This window comes from Hypanus sabinus, chromosome 19, assembly GCF_030144855.1.
Source record: "Hypanus sabinus isolate sHypSab1 chromosome 19, sHypSab1.hap1, whole genome shotgun sequence".
Lineage (NCBI taxonomy): Eukaryota > Metazoa > Chordata > Chondrichthyes > Myliobatiformes > Dasyatidae > Hypanus > Hypanus sabinus.
The window spans coordinates 53,725,478-53,751,781 of record NC_082724.1 but is presented as its reverse complement, the minus strand read 5'-3'; the positions used below and the strand labels follow the sequence as shown (position 1 = coordinate 53,751,781).

General features: G+C 42.0%; 1 protein-coding gene across 1 annotated transcript in view; it reads right to left on the bottom strand.

Annotated features, from left to right (window-relative positions):
* The window catches only part of grip2b (glutamate receptor interacting protein 2b), a 146,597-nt gene that overhangs the window by 78,723 nt on the left and 41,570 nt on the right, over positions 1-26,304 (bottom strand). Inside the window, exons 9-11 of the mRNA XM_059944303.1 lie at positions 23,106-23,275; positions 19,485-19,619; positions 15,723-15,875 (exon numbers count right to left, since the gene is read on the bottom strand). Of these exons, the coding sequence (XP_059800286.1) occupies positions 15,723-15,875; positions 19,485-19,619; positions 23,106-23,275 (458 nt within the window). The remainder of the gene's footprint in view (positions 1-15,722; positions 15,876-19,484; positions 19,620-23,105; positions 23,276-26,304) is intronic.

The window sequence follows — 26,304 nt, the reverse complement described above, 5'->3', positions numbered from 1 at the left end:
GTTTATTATGAAACGCACGCCTCCACCTTTTGCCTTTTCCAAATCAGCAGTCTGGTCCATCCTATGATCGAGAAGCCTTCAGGTCTGATCACTGTATTTTGCATGCTGAGAGTAAGCCACGCCTTGATTCAACATAGAACACAACAATCTCTCATTTCCCTCTATTACAGCAATCTTGCCCACAGGTCCTCAGTTTTGATCTGCAGCAACTGGGTAGATGGGATCTCATTCCTCTGCGCTTCAGCCTGGCTTGGAGTCCCTCCCCTCCTGCCTCGTTTCTAGCCATGGAAAGAAACTTCTTCCACTTAAAGGGACCATACTGCTTGCTTGAGAGTTAAATCCACCAAATCCTTCAGAAGATCGTGTAATTTGTAGTTCATCAAGTCGATTTAAAAGGACATTGCTTAAAGGGAATTACATGCTGCAGATTACAGTGACAGTAATTCAACAGAGGTGTATTTAGAAGTATTGTACATCGCCTGCAGAATGTCACTGTGATTCACCAGCGCCACTTTGCAACATTTCTTCCCCATTCTGATGTTTGGTCTAAACAACAATTGAACTGTGTATGCATAGAGTTTCTGCCACACGATTGGCTGATTAGATATTTGCATTAACAAGCACAAACAAGAGAAAATCTGCAGATGCTTGAAATCCAAGCAAACACACAAAATGCTGAAGGAACTAATTAGGCTAGGCAGCATCTATGGAAAAAAATACAGTTGAGATTTCAGGCCAATACCCTTCGGCAGGGTTGGAGAAAAAAAGCTGAGTAGATGTAAAAGGTGGGGGTAGGGGAGAGAGAAACATAGGGTGATAGGTGAAACCCGAAGGGGGAGGGATGAAGTAAAGAGCTGGAAAGTTGATTGGTGAAAGAGGTACAGGGCAGGAGGAGGGGGAGTCTGATAGATGAGGACAGAAGCCCATGTAAGAAAGAAAAGTGGGGAGGAGAACCAGAGGGAGGTGATGGGCAGGTAAGGAGATAAGGTGAGAGGGAAAGGGGATGGGGAAGGGTGATGGGGGGCATTACCAACTCCCTTGTCCTCTCATCCCTCCCCACTGATCTCCCTCCTGGCACTTACCCTTGCAAGCAGAACAAGTGCTACACCTGCCCCTACACCTCCTCCCTCACTACCATTCAGGGCCCCAAACCATCCTTCCAGGTGAGGTGATGCTTCACCTATCAGTCCGTAGGGGGCATATGCTGTGTCTGGTGCTCCCGGTGTGGCCTCTTGTATATCGGTGAGACCCAACATAGATTGAGAGACTGCTTTGCCGAGCGCCTACACTCCATCCGCCAGAACAAGAGGGATCTCCCAGTAGCCACCCATTTTAATTCCACCTCCCATTCCCATTCCAATATGCCTATCTATGGCCTCCTCCATTGTCATGATGAAGCCACACTTAGATTGGAGGAACAACACCTTATATTCCGTCTGGGTAGCTGCCAACCTGATGGTATGAACATTGAATTCTCGAACTTCTGGTAATGCCCCTCACCACCATTCTCATCCCCTTTTCTCTTTCTCACCTTATCTCTCTGCCTACCCATTGCTTTCCTCTGGTTCTCCTCTCCCCTTTACTTTCTTCAATGACCTTCTGTCCTCTTCGCCTGTCTTGTATCTCGTTCACCAATCAACTTCCCAGCTCTTTACTTCACCCCTTCCCCTTCAAGTTTCACGTATCACCTTGTGCTTCTCTCTCTCCTCCCTCACCCTTTAAGTCTACTCCTCAGCTTTCCTTCTCCAGTCCTGCTAAAGGGTCGGAAAATGTTGACTGTACTTTTTCTCCATGGCCTGCTGAGTTCCTGCCGCATTTTGTGTGTGTTGCTTGCATTAACAAGCAGGTAGGTGTATAGGTGTACCTAATAAAGTGGCCTCCTCAAGCAAGAGCTGTGTACTAAGGTTCTGCGGTTCTGTGCATAAACATCTCACGCATAGTCATAGGGCACTACATCACAGAAAGAGACCCTTCAGCCCATTTAGTCCATGCTGAACTATTATTCTGCTGAGTCCCATTGACGTGCACCTGGACCATAGCCCTCGATACCTCTCTCATCCATGTACTAATCCCAACTTCTCTTAAATATTGAAAGTGTTGGCACGTAGCCAACTGGTTATGGTTGACACCCATATGTCAACCATTTCCTGTTGAAACCATAACCACTGAGTGGAAGTGAACTGCATATAGTAATCATCTCAATTTGCTGAATTGATCCCCCCCCCACCCCCAAAGTTGTAACTTGTAATAATTCCTTCTCTCTGGTTTCATTCTGTCTTAATGTTTCATGAATTCCAAAGCTTTACCTGGGCCATCATTAACAGCTGAATCAGCATCTTGTCCCTGACTGGCTGACGTGAGTTAATATAATGAGTTATGAAAGGGAGTAGAGGCTTCTGAAATTATGACAAGAATAAACATGCAAGGTTTGCATCTTGAGTTTGGTTCAAATACAAACTCAAAGTAAATCAAAGTTAATTTATAATTTATCAAAGTGAAGTACATGTGTGTCACCATATACTACATTTTCTTACAGGCATTTACAGAAGAATAAAGAGATGCAATAGAATTTACGAATAACTTTACATAAACAAAGACTGATAAACAACCAGCGTGCAACAGAAGACAAACTGTGTAAATAATAAAACAGTAAATGGTGCTGAGAACGTGAGTTGTAGAGTCTTTGAAAGTGAGTCTGAAGGTTGTGGAATCAGTTCAGCATTGAGGTGAGTGAAGTTATCCATGCCGGTTCAGGAGCCTGACGGCTATAGGGTATAACTGTTCCTGGTGATGTGGGACCTAAAGCTCCTGTACCTCCTGCCTGATGGTAATAGTGAGAAGTGAGCATGGCTTACACGACATGACTTGATTTCTATCTGGGACTTTAGCTTCCTCCCACATGTCAGTATGGGAGATTAACTGGCTACTGTACACTATGCCTTAATGCAAGTTAATGCCAAAGTGAACCAAAGGCAAATTGATGAGCAGGAATGAGGAACCAAGTGTTGCAGCATTCAGGAAAACAAGGAGAAGGGGACTGAAACCAATGGGATTTTTTCTGCTGAGAGCTGGCATGGTTCTGATGGGCCAAATATCCTCCTCCTTTTCCTTAGCTTTACCACCAGACAGTGAAAATACTGCTGATGTTCACCAGTGTGAAGGAATTGGCAAACAGCGCTGAAGCATGGCTTGTTCAATTCTGACTTTGGAAATGGCAAAGCCTAAACCTAGCAGCGTCTTGCTGACTGTTAGACATGCCCTTTTGGGGTGAGTTTGTAAACTAAACTGTTAAATTAGATGGACATTGGGAAATGGGGAGCATGCCTAATGTTCTATCAACATCCCCCTCTCAGCCAACACTGCCAAAGCTATTTAACCAGCCGGTGACCTAAATTGGGTCTTACCTTGGGCTGCTGTATGGGTCGACAAGACAGGTGTAGTTTCAGGCAGTCAGCACTTCTTTGCCAACTATCTTTCAATTTATAATTTTTGCTTAACAAAGCACTTCACTAAAGTTCATTCACTTTGTTGCTATGATAAAGAGAACAAATCCAAATTATTAAGTGAAAAAGTGTAGGAGCGGAGGAGATTGAGGAGAGATTTGATAGAGGTATACAAAATTATGGGAGGTATAGACAGGGCAAATCCAAGCAGGCTTTTTCCACTGAGGTTGGGTGAGACTAAATCTAGAGGTCATAGGTTAAGGATGAAAGGTAAAATATTTAAGGGGGAGCTTCTTCACTCAGAGGTTGGTGAGAGTGTGAAATGAGCTACCAGTGCAAGTGATGGATGTTGGTTTGATTTCAAAATTTAAGAGAAATTACGTGGATGGGACGGGTATGGGGGGCTATGGTCCAGGTGTGAGTCGATGGGATGAAGCAGAATAATAGGTTGGCATCAACTAGATGGGCTGAAGGGCCTATTTCTGTGCTGTAGTGCTCAGAAGAAAGGCCAGTAGATCCCTGCTAAATAATTCCATTTGTCCTATAGCTTACTCCTTACTTCCCTGTATATCTGTAACACATTTTCTCTCTCTCGCTCTCATATGCCCACCAAACACCCTTTGATTCTTTTGTTTTTTATTTAGGGTAAGGGAGAACTTGCAATCACCAACTAACTACCTACATTTAGATAACATGTTGCATCAAATCAGGGTGACCCAAGGCACTTTCAGAATTACTTCAAGAGCAAAATGGCAAAGTGGAAGATGTGGCAAGTACTATGGGCACACCCAGATCCTAAAAACCAAGATAATAAATGGCCAACAGTAAATACAGGCCAGGTCCATGGGCAAGCAGTTGTTACTTAAAATAGTGCTTGGAAATGTTTGTGCCCACTTTAAAGAATGGACAGGAGATTTAATCAACAGATGTCATCTCTAACCGTGCAGTATTCCTTCAGTCTTGCACTAGAGGGTTTGGCTTGAGTGGGTGAGACAGTGGAAATGTTGCTTTCAAGACATTCATGAAAGTGTCCTTCTTCTCTCTGGTAACAGCTGGAGCAGAGCTGAGGTTTTCACATCCAACTATTACTTAATTTCACACAATTATCATGTCAGAGCTACAGGCTGTAGCCATGGAGCAGCAGTGATTTAAAGTTCATCTCATGAACAGTGATGAAATTTCCAGGTTAAGTCCTGCATTATGAAAGCAGATTTTGCGCTCAGAAAACTAATTAACTAGGGAATTTTCATTCCGTCTAAATGCTGATTGTGATAAACAGCAAAGTGCATCTTGAGTAAGATATTTTGTGAGGTACCATTGTCCTCCAAAAGGGGAAGGAAAACTGTTCTGGGGCCTGTCAGACTGCTGCTGTTGAACAGGCGGACATGTTCATTTCCACAGGTGCAGCCTGACGTGCTGAGTTCCTCCAGCATTTTGTGTACTTTGCCTTTGAGATGGACTTGGCAACTGTTCTTCTACTCTCTGGCATCAGGGGAATACAACAGCGATTTCAATAACTTTCATGCCCAAGTAATTTGATTTCCAACAGCCGTTACGTCATGGATAAAAGCATGGACGTTGCTGCTTTTGAACTGTGCAACTGACTTTCGTGGTCTTTTGGCATTAGTCCTGGAAAAGGTGTTATTCAGTGCAATTTATTCAGATTCAGATATACTTGTCACATGTACATCGAGACATAGAGTGAATTGCACTGTTTGGTTTAACAACCAACACAACCTACGTATGTGCAGGGACAGCCTGCAAGCGTTACCACACACTGTGGTGCCAACAGAGCACGCCCAGAATACTCGGCAGATCAACAGACCATTAACCCCTCCCATCGCACTCATTCTTTCTTCTCCCCTCTCCACACTGGGGGGAAGATATGAACCTCCAACGTCAGGAACAGCTTCTGCCCTGCTGCTATCAGTCTCCCAAACAGACCTCCATTTGCTAAAAGAGCTTCTCTTGATCTCAACATGGGCCTTGCACTCTATTTGTTTACCTGCACTGCTCTTTGTCTGGAATGGTAACGCTATATTTTGTAGTTTGTTTTTTTTTGTTTAGTACCTCTACGTCCATATCTATGGCATGATCTGTCTATGTGTCTTGCAAAATATAAGCATTTCTCTGTATCTTAGGACATCTAGCAATTCCAAGTATCTGCATGCTTCCATAATGCAGTACATATTACTACATACATGATGCTGGCTGCATAGGACACACGTGGAGTGGCATTATTTATCACTGTTGGGAGTGATAGCTGAGGCTCCCTTGCTTTGGGAGCTGATTTGATTGCTCACATGAAACCTCAGCACCCTCACTCCACTTGTGGACACTCTGCTTCTTTTACCAATTTCTGCAATATGTGCAGCATTTCTGAGACCACCTGGAGGTTGGAGAGGCAGGAAAATCCAACATGGAATTCTACAGCACAGTTGAGGTCTTGCGGCCCACAATGCTGTGCCTACCTTTAAATCTACTCTAAAATCAATCTAAACCTTTCCTACATAGCCCTCCATTTTTTCCATCATTCATCTGCCTATCTACAAGTTTCTGAAATATCTGCCTCTACCATCACCCCTGGCAGGGTGTTCCACACACTCACCATTCTCGGACCTCTGACATCCTCCCTACACTTTCCTCCAATCACCTTAAAATTATGCCCCTGGTATTAGCCACCTCCGCCCTGGGAGAAAAGTCTCCGGCTGCCCACTCGATCTATGCTTCTTATCATCGTGTACAACTCTATCAGGTCACCTCTCAGCATGGCGCCCTGCTGGTTGTGTTACATTTGCAGGGCTGCTGGAAGTAAGTGCACACATTTTTGGAGGAGGGGAGGAGATTCCTGTGTCTAATGACCCTGCTCCTGAATTCTGTCTGGGGTGTGCGTGTACTCACTGTGACTGCACAATTCCCCCAAATCCACACCAAAGACGTTCATGCTGGCAGGTCAATAGGCTGCAGTAATGTACTGCATTGGGCCTCTTTCTGTGCTGTTTCTCTGTAGGACTCTATGCAGGGACTCACGATGTTGTGCCAATCATTTAACTTACTCCAAGATCAATCTAACCCTTCCCTACCACATAACGTCCATTTTTCTTTCATCCATGTGCCTATCTAAGAGTTTTCTAAATGTCCCTAATGTTTCTTCCTCTACCACCACCTCTGGCAGATATCTGCCCCTTTGTAAATACATGGCTCCGCCATAGAGAGAGTAAAGTGCATCAAGTTCCTGGGAGTTCACATCATGGATGACCTCACCTGGTCCCTTCACATCACCTCCCTGAACAAGAAGGCACAGCAGTGCCTCCCCTTCCTAAGAAGCCTGAGGCAAGCAAGGCTCCCACCCTCCATCTTAACTGCATTTTCCAGGAGCTCCATTGAGAGCATCCTGACAAGTTGCATCTCCATCTGGTGCACGAGCTGTGTTGCCTTAATGCATTTGTTTAGCTTTATTACATTTTCACTTTAGTAATTCATTTGTAATTATCTTCTAGTTAAAGTTAAGGTTGTTGAAAGTAAATTCGTTGTCTGTGATGTATCACCTGCATGAGAACACTACAGCAGCTGTCAAGCATCAGACCAGAAGACCCTTCAAAGGACTGTGAGAAAAGCTGAGAGGATCGTGGAAGTCTCCCTACCATCCATCAGGGACATTTATCAGGAAGACTGAGTACACAGGGCACTTAGAATTATTAAGGATCCCACCCATCCATCCAGCATATTCTTTGACTTTCTACCATCAGGCAGGAGACTACAATACATAAAAAAACAAGAACAGCCAGGATGAAAAACTCCAATATTTAAAATTAATGCATTCTAGTTTGTTATTTACGTGGGATTCATTTGTAGATTTTATATTTATCTTCATAAATTATCATGGTTATATGCATAATATATGCTACTGTGCTTTACACCCTGGTACAAAGAAATGGCTTGTTTCTATATGCATTATATGGTTATATATGTTATATACATGTATATAGTTAAACGACAATGAACTTGACTTGACTTGACCTACCCCTGACATACCCCCATGCTTTCCCTCAAGCACTTAAAGTTATGCGTCTCATATTAGTCATTTCCACCCTGAGAGAAGTCTTTGACTGTCCATGCATTCTCTACCTATCATCTGATACACCTCTTTCAAGTCACCTTTCATCCTCCTTCGCACAGAGAAAATGTACTTTGAACTTTGAAAAGCCATAATTTGCTCAACCTGTCCTCATAGGATACACTCTCTAATCCAAGCAGCATTCTGTTAAATTTCCTCTGGCACCCTCACTAATACTTATACATTCTTCTCATAATGAGGCAACTAGAATGGAACAGATTACTCCAAGTTTTGTCAAAGGAATGGCATTTACTACACTCCAGTCATCTGGTACTTCTTCTTTAGCTAGTGAGGATGCAAACACCATCACTAAGGGTGCAGCAATCTTTTCTGTTGCTTTCAGTAGTAACCTGGGAAATGTCCCAGTCATATTTGAATTTATCTGGCCTACTGAATAAGGCGAATAAATTTGTAGCACAGTTGCAGATTGGCATGTATGATGTTGTAGGCATCACTGAATCGTGGCTGAAAGAAGATTACCACTGGGAGCTTAATGTCCAAACATAAACATTGATCAGAAGGATAGGCAGGAAGGCAGAGGGGATGGTGTGATTCTGTTGGTAAAAATTGAAATCAAATTATTAGAAAGAGGTGACAGAGGTTTGGAAGGTGTTAAATCATGGTGGATAGAGATAAGGGACTGCAAGTGTGAAAAGACCTTGGTGGGAGTTATATACAGACCCCCAAACAGTAGTAAAGCTGTGGGAGATAAAAAAACGCATGCTAAAAACCACAGGGAAATTTCAGTATGCAGATAGATTGGGGAACACAGTGGGGGAGTTTGTAGAATGTCTAAAAGATGACTTCTTAGAGCAACTTGTGGTTGAACCCACCAGAGGTTGGATGCTGTGCAATTAGGGAACTTAACGTAAAGGAACCCTTAGGGGTAAGTGATAATAATATGATAGAATTCACCCTGCAATTTGAAAGGGAGAAACAAAAAATCAAATCTATCAGCATTCCAGTTGAGTAAAGGGAATTACAAAAGCATGAGAGAGGAGCTGGTTAAAATTGATGGGAAAAGAACACGGGCAGGAATGACACTAGAATTGGCTGGAATTTTTGCGAGCAATTTGGAAGGAGCAGGTTATGTACATCACAACGAGGAAGAAGTATTCTGAAGTTAGAGGATTGGGAACCTTTCAAAGACCAACAGAAGGCAAGTAAAAAGTCTTAAAGAAGGAAAAGATGGAATATCAAGGTAAGCCAGTCAATAATATTAAAGAGATACATATCTTTGTATGCAGATGATTTATTACTATTCATTTCTAACCCGGAGAAATCCATTCCAGCAGTTTTATCATTATTGGCTCAATTTAGTGAGTTTTCTGGGTATAAGTTAAATCTTAATAAAAGTGAATTGTTTCCATTAAATAAACGGGTCCCAATTTATGGAAATTTACCCTTTAAATTAGTTAATGACTCTTTTACTTATTTAGGGATCAAAATCACAAAGAACCATAAAGATTTGTTTGGATTTAATTTTTTACCCTTAATTGATCAGATTAAAGGTTTGTTTACTAAGTGGTCACCTTTGTTTCTATCTCTAATAGGTAGGATTAATGCTATTAAGATGGTTATTTTACCTAAGTTTTTATATATTTTTCAAGCGATACCAATTTTTATCCCGAAATCTTTTTTTACTAATGTTGACTCTAAAATTTCTTCATATATATGGCAGTATAAAAATCCCAGGTTAGGTAAAACATATTTACAGAAGACAAAAAAGGAAGGCAGGTTAGCATTACCTAATTTCAGATTTTACTATTGGGCAGTTAATATTAGATATTTGTTATGCTGGTTGAAAGATGGGGGTGGATCTTTTGGCCCTTGTTGGGTGAGTTTAGAAACTAAATCGGTATCAGCTTATGCTTTGGGTTCTATTTTAGGGACTTCTCTCCCTTTTGCTCTTTCTAAATTGCCGAAACGAATTGACAACCCGATAGTTAAACATACATTGCGTATATGGTTTCAATTTCGGAGATTTTTTGGGTGGACTCAATTCGTTTTAAATAGTCCTATTGTATCTAATTGTTTTTTTCACCCTTCCATTATAGATCAAGCTTATTCAGCTTGGAAAACTAAGGGATTACTAAGATTTTCTGATTTATTTTTAGATAATTGTTTCATGTCTTTTGAACAATTATCCAACAGATATAACTTAGCGAGATTTCATTTTTTTAGATATTTACAGATTAGACATTTTTTAAGTTCTGTACTCTCTACGTTTCCAAATTTTGTGCCTTCAGATACTTTGGAGAGTTTATTTGAATTAGACCCTTTTCAAAAAGGGCTTATTTCAAAACTTTATAATATAATTATGAAGATACGTTCAGAGCCCCTTTATAAGACTAAACAGGATTGGGAAAGAGAGCTTAGTTTTAGTATTTCTAGTGAGAATTGGGATAGAATTCTTCAATTAGTTAATACATCATCGTTATGTGCCAAACATTCACTAATACAATTTAAGGTTGTACATAGGGCCCATATGTCCAAGGATAAATTAGCTCATTTTTACTCTCATATAAGTCCTATTTGTGATAGATGTCATTCTGAAATTGCGTCTTTAACTCACATGTTTTGGTCGTGTTCATTTTTGGAGAAATATTGGAAAGATATTTTTGATATTATTTCTGCGGTTTTGAATATTGATTTACAACCTCATCCTATTACCGCAATTTTTGGTTTACCAATGTTAGATTCACAGCATTTATCTTCTTCAGCCCGTCGAATGATTGCATTTCTAACTCTGATGGCTAGAAGATCTATATTGTTGAATTGGAAAGAAATTGATCCTCCCACTGTATTTAATTGGTTCTCTCAAACTATGTTATGTTTAAATTTAGAAAAAATTAGAAATGGTACTTTTGAGACTTCTATTAAATTTGAAAAGTTATGGAGACCATTTATTCAACATTTTCATATGATGTAATATGACCCTGTGCCAAGTACATTTGATTTCCCAGCTTTTAGCTTATGTATTTTGAGAGGACCGGAAGTGACGGCATTGATGAATACTTATTTTTATGAGATATTATAAACAGCCCACTTTTTTTTCCTTCTCTTTTGTTTGTTTTTTTTTTCTTTTATATTACTTATTAGTTATAGTTATTAGATTAGATTAGTTAGTTTTGCATTATATAAATTTTTTTTTGTTTTTTTTTCTTTTTTCTGTTTTTTTATATTATACATTATGAAATATTTAGATTTACTATGTCCATACATATATCTTATGGCTTATGTCTTGGTAAACTCATTTATATTGTAACTATTATGTATGTTTTTTTTCATATGTAATGGAATGTGTATGTTGGTAATTTCTTTATCAATATATCATCTGTATTCTGTCCATATTACTAATATTAATAAAAAGATTTAGAAAGAAAGAAAAGAAAGAGATACCGAGAGTTTCTTTTTGATACATAAAGTGTAAGAAAGGTAGGAGTGGATATCAGACCACTGGAAGATGATGCTGGAGAGGTAGTAGGGGGGGCAAGGAGATGGTGGATGAACTGAATAAGTATTTTGCATCAGTCTTCACTGTGGGAGACACTAGGTGTAAGGCAGAAGTTCAGGAGTGTCAGGGGGCAGAAGAGTGTGAAGTTGCCATTACCAGGGAGAAGGGTCTTTCTTCAAGAGAAAATTGCAAATGTCATTCCACTCTTCAAGAAGGGAGAGAAGCAATGGAAAGGAAATTATAGGCCAGTTAGCCTGACCTCAGTGGTTTGTGTCAATTGTTAAGAATATGGTTTCAAGGTACTTGGAGGCAGATGATAAAATAGGCCGTAGTCAGCATGGTTTGCTCAAAGCAAAATCTTGCCTGACAAATATGTTGGAATTCTTTGAAGAAATAACAAGCAGGTTCAACAAATGAGAATCGGTGGATGTTGTGTATTTGGAATTTCAGAAGGCCTTTGACAAAATGCCACATATAAAGCTGCTCAGCAAGGTAAGAACCCATGGTATTAGAGGAAAGACACTAGCGTGGATAGAGCAGTGGCTGATTGGCAGGAGGCTGAGAGTGGGAATAAAGGGAGCCTTTTCTGGCTGGCTGCCAGTGACTAGTGGTGTTCAACAGGGGTCTATGTTGGGATGGTTTCTTTTTACATTGTATGTCAATGATTTTAATGATGGAATGGATAGTTTTGTGGCCAAGTTTGCAGTGATATGAAGACAGGGGGAGGGGCAGGAAGTTATGAGGAAGTAAAGAGGCTACAGAAGGACTTAGATTAGGAGAATGGGCGAAGTTGTGGCGGATGGAATACAGGAAGTTTATGGTCATGTACTTTGGTAGAAGAAATAAAAGAATAGAGAGATTTTCTGAATAGAGAGAAAAGCCAAATATCTGAGGTGCAGAGTGACCTGGGAGTCCATAAAGGTTAATTTGCAGGTGGAGTCGGCTGTGAGGAAGGCAAATGTGAAGTTAGCATTCCTTTCAAGAGAACTAGAATATAAAGGCAAGGATGTAAATTTAAGGCTTTAGAAGGCACTGGTGAGGCCTCACTAGGAGTATTGTGAGCAATTCTGGGCACCTTATCCAAGAAAGGATGATCTGACATTACAGAGGGTACAAAGGAGGTTCACAAAAATGATTCCGGGATCAAAAGGCTTGTCATATGAGAAGCGTTTGATGGCTCTGGGCCTCTACTCACTGGAATTCTGAAGAATGAAGGGTGAAACTTATCGAATGTTGAAAGGCCTTGATAGAGAACGTGTGGAGAGGATGTTTCCTATGATGGGGGAGTCTAAGGACAGAGGACACAGTCTCAAAATGGAGGGGGGTTCTTTTAGAATGGAGATGAGAAGGAATTTCTTTAGCCGGAGAGTAGTGAATCTGTGGAATTCGTTGCCACAAGTGCTGTGGAGGCCAAGTCATTGGGTATACTTAAGGCAGAGGTTGTTAGATTCTTGATTAGTCAGGGGAGGAAGGGATATGGGGAGATGGCTTGAGATTGATACTGAGAAGGAAAGTGTATTGGCCAAATGGCAGAACAGACTCAACGGGCCAAATGGCCTAATTCTGCTCTTCTATCTTATGGTCTTGTGATTTAATTACCATTCCTATAGTTCTACAAATGTTCCAGTACACCTTTCTTAATGCCAATATGTTCAAGAACTAGTAAATTTTTTAGCCCGTTCTACATTGACCTCACATTCTTCAAGGATCTTCTCGATGGTAAATATTGAAGCAAAGTATTCACTAAGGACCTCCACTACCTCCTCCGACTCCGAGAACATATTTCTTCTTTTATCCCTGAAGCTTTGGGGTTTTCCTTAATCCTATTTGACAAGGCCTTCTTATGGACCCTTCTAGCTCTGCTATATCCATTCTTAAGCTCCTTCCTGGCTATCTTGTAACACTCAAGAGCCCTGTCTGATCCTTGCTTCCTAAACCTGAAGTAAGCTTCTTTCTTTTTCTTGACTGAAGGTTCTTGTCAACCATGGTTCCTTCATCCTACCATTCTTTCCCCGCCTCAGTAAGACAAACCTATTCAGAAACCATGCAAGTGCTCTGTAAACATCACCCACATTTCCATTACGCAAGGGGGGGGGGGGGTAGTGGATTCTATGGAATACTCCCAACAGAGTTATTGCTCTCTTTCTGTTGCTGACTTCCACCCACACTGACTCAGTACACAATCCCTCCATGACATCCTCTCTTTCTGCAGCTGTGATGCCATCCCTGATCAGCAGTGCTACTTCCCCACCACTTTTACCTCCCCTCCTGTCACTTTTGAAACATATAAACCCGAGTATCCTGCCCTTATAAAAACCATGTCCCCACAATGGCCTCTGCATCATAGTTCCATGTTCTAAATTCATCACTCCTGTTCCTGATCCTCCTCACATTAAAATAGACACATTTCTACTTGTCCAACTGACTGAAATTATGCCCTTTACACCCCCCGATTCTTCCTCACAGTCTCGCTACACACTACATCTACCTTTACAGCAACTGCCCATCCTCTGACCTATTACTCCGGTTCCGATCCAACTGTCGTGTAGCTTAAACCCTCCTCAACAGCTTTAAAAAACCTGCCCACAAGGATATTTGTCCTCCTCAACAAAATTAGTACAGGTCCCACCCTCCCCAGAAGAAATCCCAATGATCCACAAATCTGAAACCCTGTACCCAGCACAAATTTGTCAGCCACATATTCATCTGCCAAATCATCCTTTTCTTATTTCCACCGGTGCTTGGATTACTACCCTTTGAGGTCCTGCTTTCCAGTTTCCTACTGAGCTCCCTATATTACCTCCTCAGAAAGTCATCCCTTTTCCTGCCCAAGTTGTTGGTACCAGCATGTACCACAACTTCTGGCTGCTTACACGCCCCCTGAAGACTGCTGCGGGCCTAAATTGAGACATCCCTGACCCAACTACCTTAATTGAGACTTGCTTTTGGCAATGTGTTCATTATGATCAATTGTTACCTCGCAAAGACATGCAGGTTGCGAGGTTGATTTGTCCCTGTAAATTGCCTCTCCGGTGTAGTGGGGGAAACTGACAGGGATGAGGGGAGAGAGTAAAGTGGAATTAGTGTAGGATCTATGTAATTGAGTGCTTGGTTGGTCTGTTCTTGGTTACCAAGGGGCACAGCATGGATGTCCAGACTTAAGAACAGCAACTTCTGCACCATGGTTAGATTTCTAAACCAATCACCTCTTTTACATCTCTTCCCAGTTTTGCTGCCACATAAAGATTAAGATACTCATTATATTAACCAAGATAATGTCACATGTACATAGAAATATATGTCGTTTGCATGAAATTAGCACGGATTGTACTGAGCACCGCGCAAATGGCACCTGCTTACAGTGGCACCATGCCGACAACTCACTAATGTTAACCATAGGACCTTGGAATGTGGAAGGAAATTGGAGAGAATGGTGGGATTCAAAACCCAATTGGTGATCACTGTAAAGCGATGCACTAATTGCTATGCTATTGTGCCACCACATTCTCGTACATTCTTGTACCCTTTACCTGACCTCTCTGTTATTCGGCTGCTGTCAATAATGCATTTCTTCTTGCAGATTGCACTACTCTCATTGCACCATGCTGCTGGCTTTCACTCATCATTGTATTTATTACTGTTACTATTCACCCTGCAAGCTTCATGTAGACAAGGAATTTCACTGAACCCTGGTGTATATGTCAATAAACTAATCTCATCTAATGGCTCTACCTGAGTGGATCCGGAAGGAATCTTCCACATCTTTCTCAAAATGGTTATTCTCTTTTTTCCATCATCTAACCCTCCGGGGATGCGGGGATAAATATGATAAGTTTGCTAGGACTGCCGAGCTTGCCGTGACCAGTAATAAACCTTCGCTTGCTACTATTGATCATTTTGTCAGTTTCACATTTTGTACCACATAATCTAATGATACATCAATGGTTAGGTGAACTTCAGAGACAGTTAAAAACAGAACAACAAATCTCTGATAAAAACATAAAGTTCTGGAATGAGTATCTCAGATGGTATTTGTAGAAAGAGAATTGGAATTTCTCTGAAAGTACTCATGACCAAATGCTGTTTGTACTAACCAATTACAAGAAATCTGCTGGAACATTATAAATGACTCTCTTGTAACTTAAGAGTAAACATTCTCCTTCAATGGATTTGTTTTGCTTTTAAATACCATGTTATGATTGGCATGGGTGTCCAGGGAGAGGAGGCACCTCTGGTGAAGAGCTTGTCATGTCCATTCTCGTTTATCCCTGTTCCCCACCGACCACTCAGCTCTCATCTGCGGCTCCAAGTAGCTGTTTGATGTGACAGCAGCCACACCCTGATATACAGTGCTTCAGCAGGAGGGCTCAACCAGGGGAGGTCAGCTCTGACGGACTGGGTAGATGAGATCAAATGGCCAGGAAGGTTGTTCTGCAATACTTCGTGCAGAGCGAAGGGCATGGCAAGGCGCAGAAGAAGCCATGGTTATCTACTGCAACCAAAGAAGACCCAGATGTCATGTCTACACATACCACCGGATCGGTCCAAAGAGTGAAACTCCAGTGCAATGGGTTTCCCACTTTAAAAACCTCCTGTACATGTTTCTTTGTGCAGTTTTCACCATCCGAAGAAGTGCCAAAATCTATCATCTTCAGGCATAACAAACAACCAATTAATCACAACTGACAACAATCAAGGGACTCACATGAGCTCTTGTATTCTTTCCTCTTCACCCTTCTGCGCATCATGGTTGCCCGCGGGCTCATTGGATGGGCTGTCCGCGACAGGGTGCTCGTGTTCTGGGAGCTGAAGCCTGAAGTGCCAGACGAGGGTGGAGAGGAGCTGACTGGGACCAGTGCTATGGCAGAGAAAGAGCAGGAGGAGGGTATGGATTAGCTCCAGAGGACTGAAACACATCTCTACTAAAGGTAAAACATTATTAAACACATTGCACAGTGACAGGGTTGAAAAGGTCTGATTGAGGTGGAAGCCACAGGAGTTGGTCTCCAGGGCACTGCCACGGACGGCTAGGATGCAGGGCAGAGAGCCATTGTGCCCTATAAGGAGATATTTTCCCTTTGAGTGACTGCTGTCTTCCAGCAGAGTAATCTAGTCAGTCTATTCTGTTTATTTCATCCAATTTACTTTTGAAATTACAGATCACTTTTACTTGCCCACACTCAGAATCCCAATCATTCCCACTTAGTAGCTTATATAGTCCCTCCTTTAACCCCTGCTCTATCCTTTGTCCAAAACCTTACATACGTGCCCCCTGCCCCTTGTAGCAACAGCAAACGGGGAAGCTTAACTTCATCAATCTTATCTAAACCTTTGTACATCTTTCAATGTCAGAAAGAGGAAAACCTAATTTTTTTTATGTTTCTTTGTATCTAACATCCTTCTTCCCTGCAATAACTCTAGTAACCAGTCTTCTCTGCACACTCTCAAAAACCTTCACACCTTTACTAAAGTGTAGTGACAAGAACAAAACGCTTTAACTCCCAACTTCTGTATTCGATAGCTGACCTTACAGTTCTCTATGCTAAACATAAGAACATAAGAAATAGGAGCAGGAATAGGCCATCCAGCCCATTGAACCTATGTCCCCTAGTTCTAATCCCACCTGCCAGTGGAAACAACTTTTCTGCCTCTATCTTATCTATTCCTTTTGTTATTTTAGATGTTTCCGTAAGATCTCCTCTCATTCTTTTGAATTCCGGCTGACATCTCTCTGCCCATTGTGCCAGTCAATTGATATCCTGCTGAAATTGATTGGTGGGTTTTTCTACAGAAGTGGTTTGCCATTGACTTCTTCTAGGTAGTCTTTACGATACAGGTGACCTCAGCCATTATCAATACACTTCAGAGATTGTCTGGCTGGCATTAGTGGTCACATAACCAAGACTTGTGATATACACCAGCTGCTCATATGGCCAGCCAGCACCTGCTCCCACGGCTTCACGTGACCCTGGTTGGTAGGCGGTGGGTGCTAAGCAAGTGTATTTTCTTCATCACCCTTCCTTGATACATCAGCATAAGTAAGTCAAACACCTCACCTCTTGCTCTCAGTTGTGTGATCAAATGCTTTTGGTTTCTTAACTCAAAGCAAATGGATTGCATTTTGACCAGTACTTTTGCTCTCTCAAAACTACAATGCCTTCCATAATCGGTACTGCCATCAACCTCCCTTTCCTCCGCCCCTGAACACTTTGTCACCAAGTCCTCACAGATTTCTGTTATTGCCACTGTCCTTTGTTTCTATACAACTATTTGGCCATATCCACCATGTTTTTGTATTAGTGTTTTAAACCTGCCTTCCTGGCAACCCACCTCACTTTGTGCCTACCCAATATTGCACCACTTCGTCCTGCAATTGTCTTCAACACTCTTGCTCTTCAGGGTGTCTGATTACTAAACATAGGTGTCCAATTTACAAAGCCATAAAACAGCGAGTCTGCTCCACCTTTCTATAACAGCTGATTTATTGTCCTTCTAAACCCCCATTCTCCTGCCTTCGCCCCATAACATTTGAAGCCCTTACTAATCAAGAATCTATCAACCTCTGCTTTAAATATGCCACAATTTGTTTAAAACTTGTTTAATCAGGCTGGTAAACCTCGCTGTGCAAACTGTAACCCTGGTTCCATTGAAAGGCAGCTCAGCCCTCTGGATTGGTTGCCTCCTACCCCAGCATTGCCCCATGAGCCTTATCTGTTTTAAATGGACAACCCCAGTGACCTTCTTCATCCCGTTTGCCATCCAAGACCATGGTTTGGTTCCTCTGCTCCTCCTTCATGGAGGAATGTGCCTGACTTTCAGCTAAACGCTTTGTACCCACTCAAGACCAGTTCACAACAGCAGGCTGCAAGTGACTTCTCGAGTATGCTTTCCACACACATACCTCAGCTCTTTCTTGACATTTGCTGGTTTAACCAGTAATCTCTATTTCTCTCAATTATTCAGGATACACTTCCATATTCTTGTTGTAGCCTTTCTATTTGGAATTCAGTAATGCTACTAAGCTTTGTTCTCTGCTAAGGGGCTTGAAAGTCAATTATAGAAAGTAGAGTTTGAATCACACTTCACAAGTTAGGGAATTAATAGCTGAATAAAACACTAGCTCGGTAATAGTGATCATAAATTGCCAGTTCTTGTTAAAAAACTATAGGGCTTAAAATTTCCACTCTGACCTTAGATATGCCTGCAGCTTCAGTAAAATAGCTGATTCTTGACTGCATTCTGGGTGCAGTCGGGAAAGTGACTGCTAGACTTGTTACCGATGCCTGAGTCTTGTGAATGGGTAAATAATAAACCAATGCAATACCCCACTCTGCTGATTTCAATTCTTTCTTTGAACAGTAGAAATTTTTATATGTAACTTAATGTTCGAAAAAGAATATTTTAGTTGAGGCAAGTGAAAAAAACTTGTCTCAATGTCATTTGAGTTTGCTGGGACCAATTTTTCAGAGTAAAATTAGGAAGTACCTTGGATAAAGTTGTCTCGGCACATTGCTTATAGTTGCTTTAGCTGGGAAATCTAATTGCAATGTCATAGTTTCCAGACAGAGGAATTTGGAGTAAAGAAATAAGGAATTTAGTTACTGGGCTACTTTGCCTCAGTGGGTGGCGATTGTGTGTTTTAAAAGTCATGTTCGATACAATGAATGAATCAAGGGTTCTAACTCTTATACTCAATTGAATATTATAAGTGCACTTTTATTAAGATCTAACACGAATTCTGTCAAATGTAATCTTGCATTTGAGCACCTTAATACAGGAGATGCCAAGGGCTACAATGGATTTTGGGGCTCTCTGGGACAACCATAATTTCTCCACAAGCCAGGCAGTAGTAACAGTGTCCAACACTATGATGAGGCATAATCACAAGAGATTCTGAAGATGGTGGAAATCTAGACCAATACATATAAATTTTGGAGGAACTTGGCAGGTCAGGCAGCATCTAAAGAAGGAAATAAATATTTGACATTTCGGGCCAAGCACCTGCTACAGGACTGGAAAGGAAGAGGGGAAGGAAAACAAGTTGGCAGGTGATGGGTGAAGCCAGGTGAGGGGGAAGATGGTGGGTAGGAAAGGGGGGGGATTAAGGTGGGAGCTGGGAGATGATAGGTGGAAAAGATAAAGAGCTGAAGAAGAAGGAATCTGATAGGAGTGTCTCTGTGAAAGGTCTAGGCCCAAAATGTCAACTTGTTTATTCTCCTCCACAAAGGCTGCCTAATCCTCCAGCATTACATTGACAATGATGCTTAACATATCTTTTCACCGTGATGCTTTACAAAGTAGAAAGGAGGTCTTAATGCATGGTTCTGGCAGACACCTTGGGTAAAGGAAAGTGGTGCTGGATACCATGAAATCAAGCGGGGTGGGACGGGATGAGAAAATAGACAAGCTAGCTTGTAAGGAATGACCTGGGGTCAAGCACTGATTCAGAGATAAGATGTTACTGTACATTTGCAGTAGTCTGAGTTGGACAGAGAGGTCGGTGCGCTCCATGTAGGTGTCTTGCAATGCCCTGGGTGGTAGGTGTGGCAGTAGTTGACGCAGGGGTCCCAGCAGTGGTGGTGGTCACTCTTCTGAACTTTAACTGTCCACCAACCATCGAAGATTGAGGGTAAAGAGACAGAAGATAAAAAGATTATTAATGAAACGCAACTCCTACACTTAAAGAGCCAGTCATCTTTCTAAGGGTGGGAGATGACCACTCTTTTTTAAATTCAGTACTTGGCCAACATTGGCTACTTTAGGACTCTTCTTCAAGGAAACATTCAGGTCATGAAAGACAAGCATATGACATGGGTTAGCATTCTTTATCGCAAGATAAATGTCACCTCATTATGGCAAGTGTAGAAGCTTTAAAGAGGGTGCAGAGGAGAATTACCAGGATGCTGCCTATCTTAGAGAGCATGTCTTATGAGAATAAGTTGACTGGGCTAGGGCTTTTCTCTTGGACCAAAGGAGGATGAGTGGTGACTTAACTGTGGTGTACAAAATGATAAGGAGCATGGATCAATTAGATATCCAGACTCTTTTTCCCAGGCTGGAAATGTCTAATACAAGACAGCATCATTTTAAAGAGATTGGACAAAAGCATAGAGGGGGAAGTCATTGGTAAATTTTCACACAGCATATGGATGCATGAAATACCCTGCCAGGGGTGGTGGTAGAGTCAGACACAGGGGAATTTAAGAAACTCTAATATAGTCATTTTGAAGAGAAAAATGAAGAGCTATGTAGGAGGGAAGGGTTACATTGATCTTAGAGTAAGTTATAAGGTCATCACAACACAGTGGGTCAAAGGGTTTCTACTGTGCTGTAATGTTCTATTTTCTACGTTTTATGTTAAGATGACAACAGTAACAGAGGACTCAGATCTTGGTTATTCACAGAGGGAATTGCAGAGCACCACATGAATTGGAGACACGAGAGACTGGAATCAGGAGCAATGTATATAGTGCTGGAGTAAGTCGGTGGGTCAGATAGCATATGTAGAGTGAAATGGGCAGTGAAGTTTCAGGTCAAAATCCCTCAATCCACGTGAGGTAAGCTGTTGTCTTCAAGGCTTCTTCTTAACATATTTGATCGGTCCGTATGACATAGACGGAGGTCATTTCAGCCTATCAAGTTCATGTCAGTTTACAGAACAAGTTTCTCTGTAACTGTCCTCCCTATATTCCCATCAGATTTCACCATGCTACACCCTATGGGAAATTTACAGTGGTCAATTAACTCAGGTCATTGGGCTGGGCAAGGAAATTTGGAGCAGGCGGAGGAGACACTTCCAGTCACAAGAAGGACGGGCAAATTTCACACAGACAGCACCAGATGTTAGGTCTGAATCTGAGTCCCTGGAGCTGTGAGGCAACAACACTGATAACTGCATGCTATAATAATCACGGGATGCCAATAAAATTGACAGACATGATGCATTTTAAAGCCTGGCTGATGTGAATGTGTAGACCCTTGAGCAATGTACAGGCAATTTGCACAAAGCAAGATCCATGAACAGGGGTAGGTTAATGACAAAGACGCTATATTTTTAAGTAATTGTTGACAATATTCCCCATTACTTCTTAATTCCTAAGGAATTTTTATAGCCACGGGACAGCATATACAGAGCCTCAATTTTATTTCATCTGAAGATCTGAACTTCCATAAATGTAAACCTCAGCTTTGCCGCCAAAACTTTTGTGCTCATTTGGAATTTGAATGCACTGTCTCACTCAGAAACTAAGGGTCTCAGTTCTGGGAGAAAGTTATCTCCTTCATTAACAAACAAGCTGGGCAGAAGATGCACTTTTTGCGGCTGTTTGTAAAACTCCATGCTCCCCAGAACCTACCGCTGCAGTCCTACACTGCCATCATAGGGAGCATCTTCACATCAGTCATTACTGTCTGGTTCGATGCAGCATCCTTTTACAATATACCAAAACAACAGGAAAACCGTCAGGGCAGCAGAAAAAGTCACTGCTTGCAATCTACCATCACCGCAGGACTTGTATGAATCCAGGACAAAGAATTGGCCAGGAATCATTGCAGGTACTACCCACTCTGAAAAATGTTTTTTCTAGAAGTTTCCTTCTTGAAAGCACTAGAGGGCTATTAAAACAAAATTTCACACTATCTTCATCCCCCGGGCAATTAATCTGATCAAGCATTCTAGGTACCTACCCCATCCCCTCTATCATTTACCCCCATCATGGCATTGCACTGTAAAACAGTTTAAACCACTTTTTTATAATGCAGTTTACATTGCAAAGACATGATAGTTTTATGTATTCATGCAAATTTTATTCCATATCCACCCTTTAACCTCTATTTTTATATAATTATTTATAATTGTTGAATATTGTTGTTTTGGTTGCATGTAATGCTCTGTCCAACACACCATAGCAAATTTTTAATACACATAAAAGTATATCGGGAATAAAGTTGATCCTTGATCCAAATTGCCAACTATTTCTCTCCATAGATGCTGCCTGACTCGCTGCGTACTCCAGTGTCTTTGTCTTGTGCTCCAGATTTCAGCCTCTACAGTCTCCTGTGTCTCCACATGGACTAGTAAAGATGAAAATGTGAAGCTTTGAGAGGCAGAGCACTCTCAAAGAGTAAGCACATAAGTACATCATTTGGAAAAGAGTAGTTGCAGTTATTTGGAAACCTGACAGAATGTTTGTGCTCATTGCTGTGTGAAATGAAATCAAAAGAAGGGGTTGTGTTTCAGCTATACAGGGTATTGATGTGGCCACATTTGCCACACAATGTATATAAGGGATGTTATTTAAGGATGATAAGGAGTTCAGAGGTTTATCAGACTAATAACTGAAATGTTCAGATTGTCTTATGAGAAAAGTCTGAGCAGGCTAGGTTTGTATCCACTGGAGTTTAGCTGACTGAACTCTATGAGGTCTCGATGGGATTTGCAGCACCAGGTTTATCCACTTGGACCCCAGTTCCTTTTGAGTCTCAGAGCTCTGCATTCTCTCACCATTAAGATACTATTCCTTTTTATTTATTCTCCCAAAATGGGCTATTACACACTTTCCCACATTAAACATATTTGCCTGATCTTTGCCCACACCCATCCCATCATGTCATCTCCTGAATTTACTCTCCCTCCTACCTCAGCCAGTTCCATTATGGGTGAAGCTCTCCCTGCCATCAGAAGGTGACATTCCTTCATTAACAACCTCCACCATCCAGGCCATGCTGTCTTCTCACTCCCTCCATCAGGTAGGAGGTGCTGGAGCCTCCAGGTTCATCAATAGCTTCTTCCCCACTGGTTCTTGAATTGACCCGAAAAACCCTAATTCTACCTTGAACTGTAATTCCCTCAACTTGCACTAATGTTTGCATTTTATTCTATCGTGTAAGTTATCCATAATTTATGTTAATCTAACTCAATGGAATGCATGGTGTGTTTGTTTTCATGGTATTCATACCCTGGGTAAGTATGCTTGATCTTAGTCTTCACCTTCCAGTAATAAAGTGCCCCTTGCATGTGCATAATCAGGTGAATCAACTTTTCTAATATTTTCCCCTTATCCCCGCTGAGGAGGGAACAGAGAGTAACCTTGTTCCATCGGCTTCAGGGATAGTCGGCTCTGGTGCACGGGGAGGATTTCAAGCTTGACATGATCGGAGGCGTTGGTCAGGAGCTGGGTGGCTTCCATCAGGGTGCAGTGCTCTGTGCTCACTCCATCGATCGACAAGATGGAGTCGCCGACATGCAAGGCCCCACATCTGACAAAACAAATGCCATTTGAAGCCACAGAAACAGCTGACACAATCCTTCATCTTAGTGATCTGCATCTGTCCAAAATCATTACATGATTGCAAAAGAACTTCTGTCAACATAAAATAAATTCCATTGCAGGCAACTTCAAAATTTGAAAACTTAAGGTGTTGAGTTCATTAAAATTCTGCACCGTCTCAGATAATCCGTTCTTGCTGCTTCGAGGATTGTTCTTGAATCAGAGAATAAACAGCTAAAGAAGCCTGGGTCTCTATCAGTACTACTCAGTGGCCACTGATTCAGATCTGAAGGAGATCTCCATCTCCCTTACCTTCAAATGCCTTCATGGACTTGGCTTTGTCCCAGTTTGTTCTTCGCCTCCTGTCCTGTAATCTCACGAGATCTCTGGCCCCACTCCTGCCTTCAGGTATCTGGCCTGATCTACTGAAATCAGGCCTCTTTGCCTCTGCACTTCTCTTTTCTCCTTTAAGATACATCTTAAAATCTGCTTCTTGACCAAGCATTCACTCGTGTGTCAATACGGTAAAACGACAGTAATCCATATCTGATGGTTCAGTACCTGGTCCCTTGGATGATATTTCCTGTACTCCACGGGTCCTGTGCTCCTTCCAGACTCAATGGGGTCCTACTTCCCCATCTCACTTTAAACTCTGGGTAACTGGGTTCCCACACTCCCTTCAAATTCTCCAGGGTGCCACATCCCACAATCTCTTGAACTCATAGGGCCTTGAACTCCCCCAATCTCTTGAATTCACTGGGGTCCATTACCCACAATCTCTTGGGGGTACTCACTGGGGCCCCATTTTACTTAATCTCTGGAATTTATTGGAACCCATTTCCCATGAACTCTTGAACTCAGACAGCTGTGTTCTTCACAAACTCTTGATCTTACTAGAACCTAACTTTCCCAATCTTTTGAACTCATGGGAGCCCCATTCCCCACAATCTCATGAACCTACAGAAGGCCCAATTTCCACAATCTTTTGAACTCACTGAGGTGCATTTCCCTTGTTCTCTTGCTCTCACTGAGATCCTGTTCCCCACAATGTCTTGAACTCATTGGGGCCTTGTTCCCAACAATCTTGCATCTCCGGGACCCCGTTCTCCATACTCCTTTTAAACTCACTGTACCATCATTTCACATACTCCCTTGCAATGTACCAGGTTCAGTGAAAAATCCATTAAACAACTTGCAACACTACTCTTGAGATATAAGTAAGAACAAAAGTTTAAAAAATTTGCCAGACCAGCACCTTCAAAGTGCTGAATGTGACAGATTAACAGAGCACTGTTGGATGTTCATCAATTTAATGACGAATACTCTTTGGTCTGCCCAAAATTTGCCATTCTCCTGGCACAGCAACATACCAAGTGCTGCCAACGGAGTGCTGCCAACTGGCACTTTCCAGGTTGCAAGACTACATCCTTGAGCACGTACTGAAACTTGGTGTGACCAGTGCTGTGGGTCTGTGGGCAACAGCCTGAGTCTAGCTTCCAGCCTCTACCATGGCGTCAGACTGGGAAGCTGCAATGGCATAACAGCACAGAGGGGCCACATGAGCGGCAATGGCACTGTAGTTAAAAAAAAGGCTGCACTACTGAATGTACTAACCATGAATGTAAAATGTTTTGACTGTTTATTTTTCTGTATTTATTTTTTAATTTTGAATAAAGTTTACATTTGAAATTTTAAAAATAACTGAGTTTTTCCTTTTGTAACTTGGTATCATTTCCTGCCTGAGAAATGTTTAAGGTTGTCTTGCTATTTTGCTGAGGTGATATAAATGCAGTTTTATAACATTTTCATCTCTCCTCCTAGCCCCTTCCCATCAAGCCTACCTGAGCAGCACAGTGTGGGATCACTCACAAAGGTCCAGCTTTCTTTTCACATCTACTCATGATCACTGTCCATTAGAGGTGCCCCCCAGGGTTGTGTCCTGAGACCCCTCCTCTGCTCTCTTTACACCCCACCAACTGTGCTGCCGCACACAGGTCCAAACTACTGATCAAATTCGCAGATGACACGACTTTGATTGGCCTTATTTCTGGTGGTAATGAGACAGCCTACAGAGGAGAGGTTGACACCCTGACACAGTGGTGCCAAGATAACAAGATAACAATGTCCAAAATTCAAAAGATCTGATTGTGGACTACAGGAGGAACAGAGACAGGCTTGGCCCATTCAACATCAATGGGTCCGTAGTTGTGAGGGTGAGTAGTTTCAAGTTCCTCAGTATGCACATCACCGATGATTTTACCTGGACTGTACACACCGGCTTTGTGACAAAAAAAGCACAACAGCGTCTCTTCCACCTCAGGCGACTGAAGAAGTTTGGCATAAGCCCCCAAATCCTCAAGACCTTCTGCAGGGGCATCATTGGGAGCATCCTGACTGGCTGTATCATTGCCTGGTATGGGAACTGCACAAGCCTTGATCGCTGGGCACTGCAGAGAGTGGTACGGACAGGCCAGTGTATCTGTGGATGTGAACTTCCCTCCATTGAGGACATTTACAGCAAGAGGGGCAAAAAGAAGGCCTAGAAGATCATCTGGGACACCAGTCACCCCAACCATACACTGTTTCAGCTGCTTGTGTCTGGCAAGTGGTATCACAGCATTAAATCCAGGACCTAAAGGTTACGGGATGACTTTTTTCTACAAGCCACTGAACTTAGAAATTTGCATGTCTGTATATTGTGAAGGAGTCATGCAAAGATTTTTACTCCCTCAGATTGTGGGATGGATGTATGATTTAAATAAATTCAATTCAAATTCACCAACATGTGGCTGGAACAACACACACAAAACCCTGGAACTCAGCAGGTCAGGCAGCATCTATGGAAAAGAATAAACAAGCTACATTTTGGGCCAAGCTTGTCATGGTTTGGAGGCTTGTGTGCCTTAATGACCTAGAGCTATGTTGGCTGGAGTCAGGACTTTATGCTTTGGCTCTTGGTAGGGTCACTCATGCCAAACAGGTCAAAGGGTAGAGGCCAGACAAAGAGTAGTCCACTGG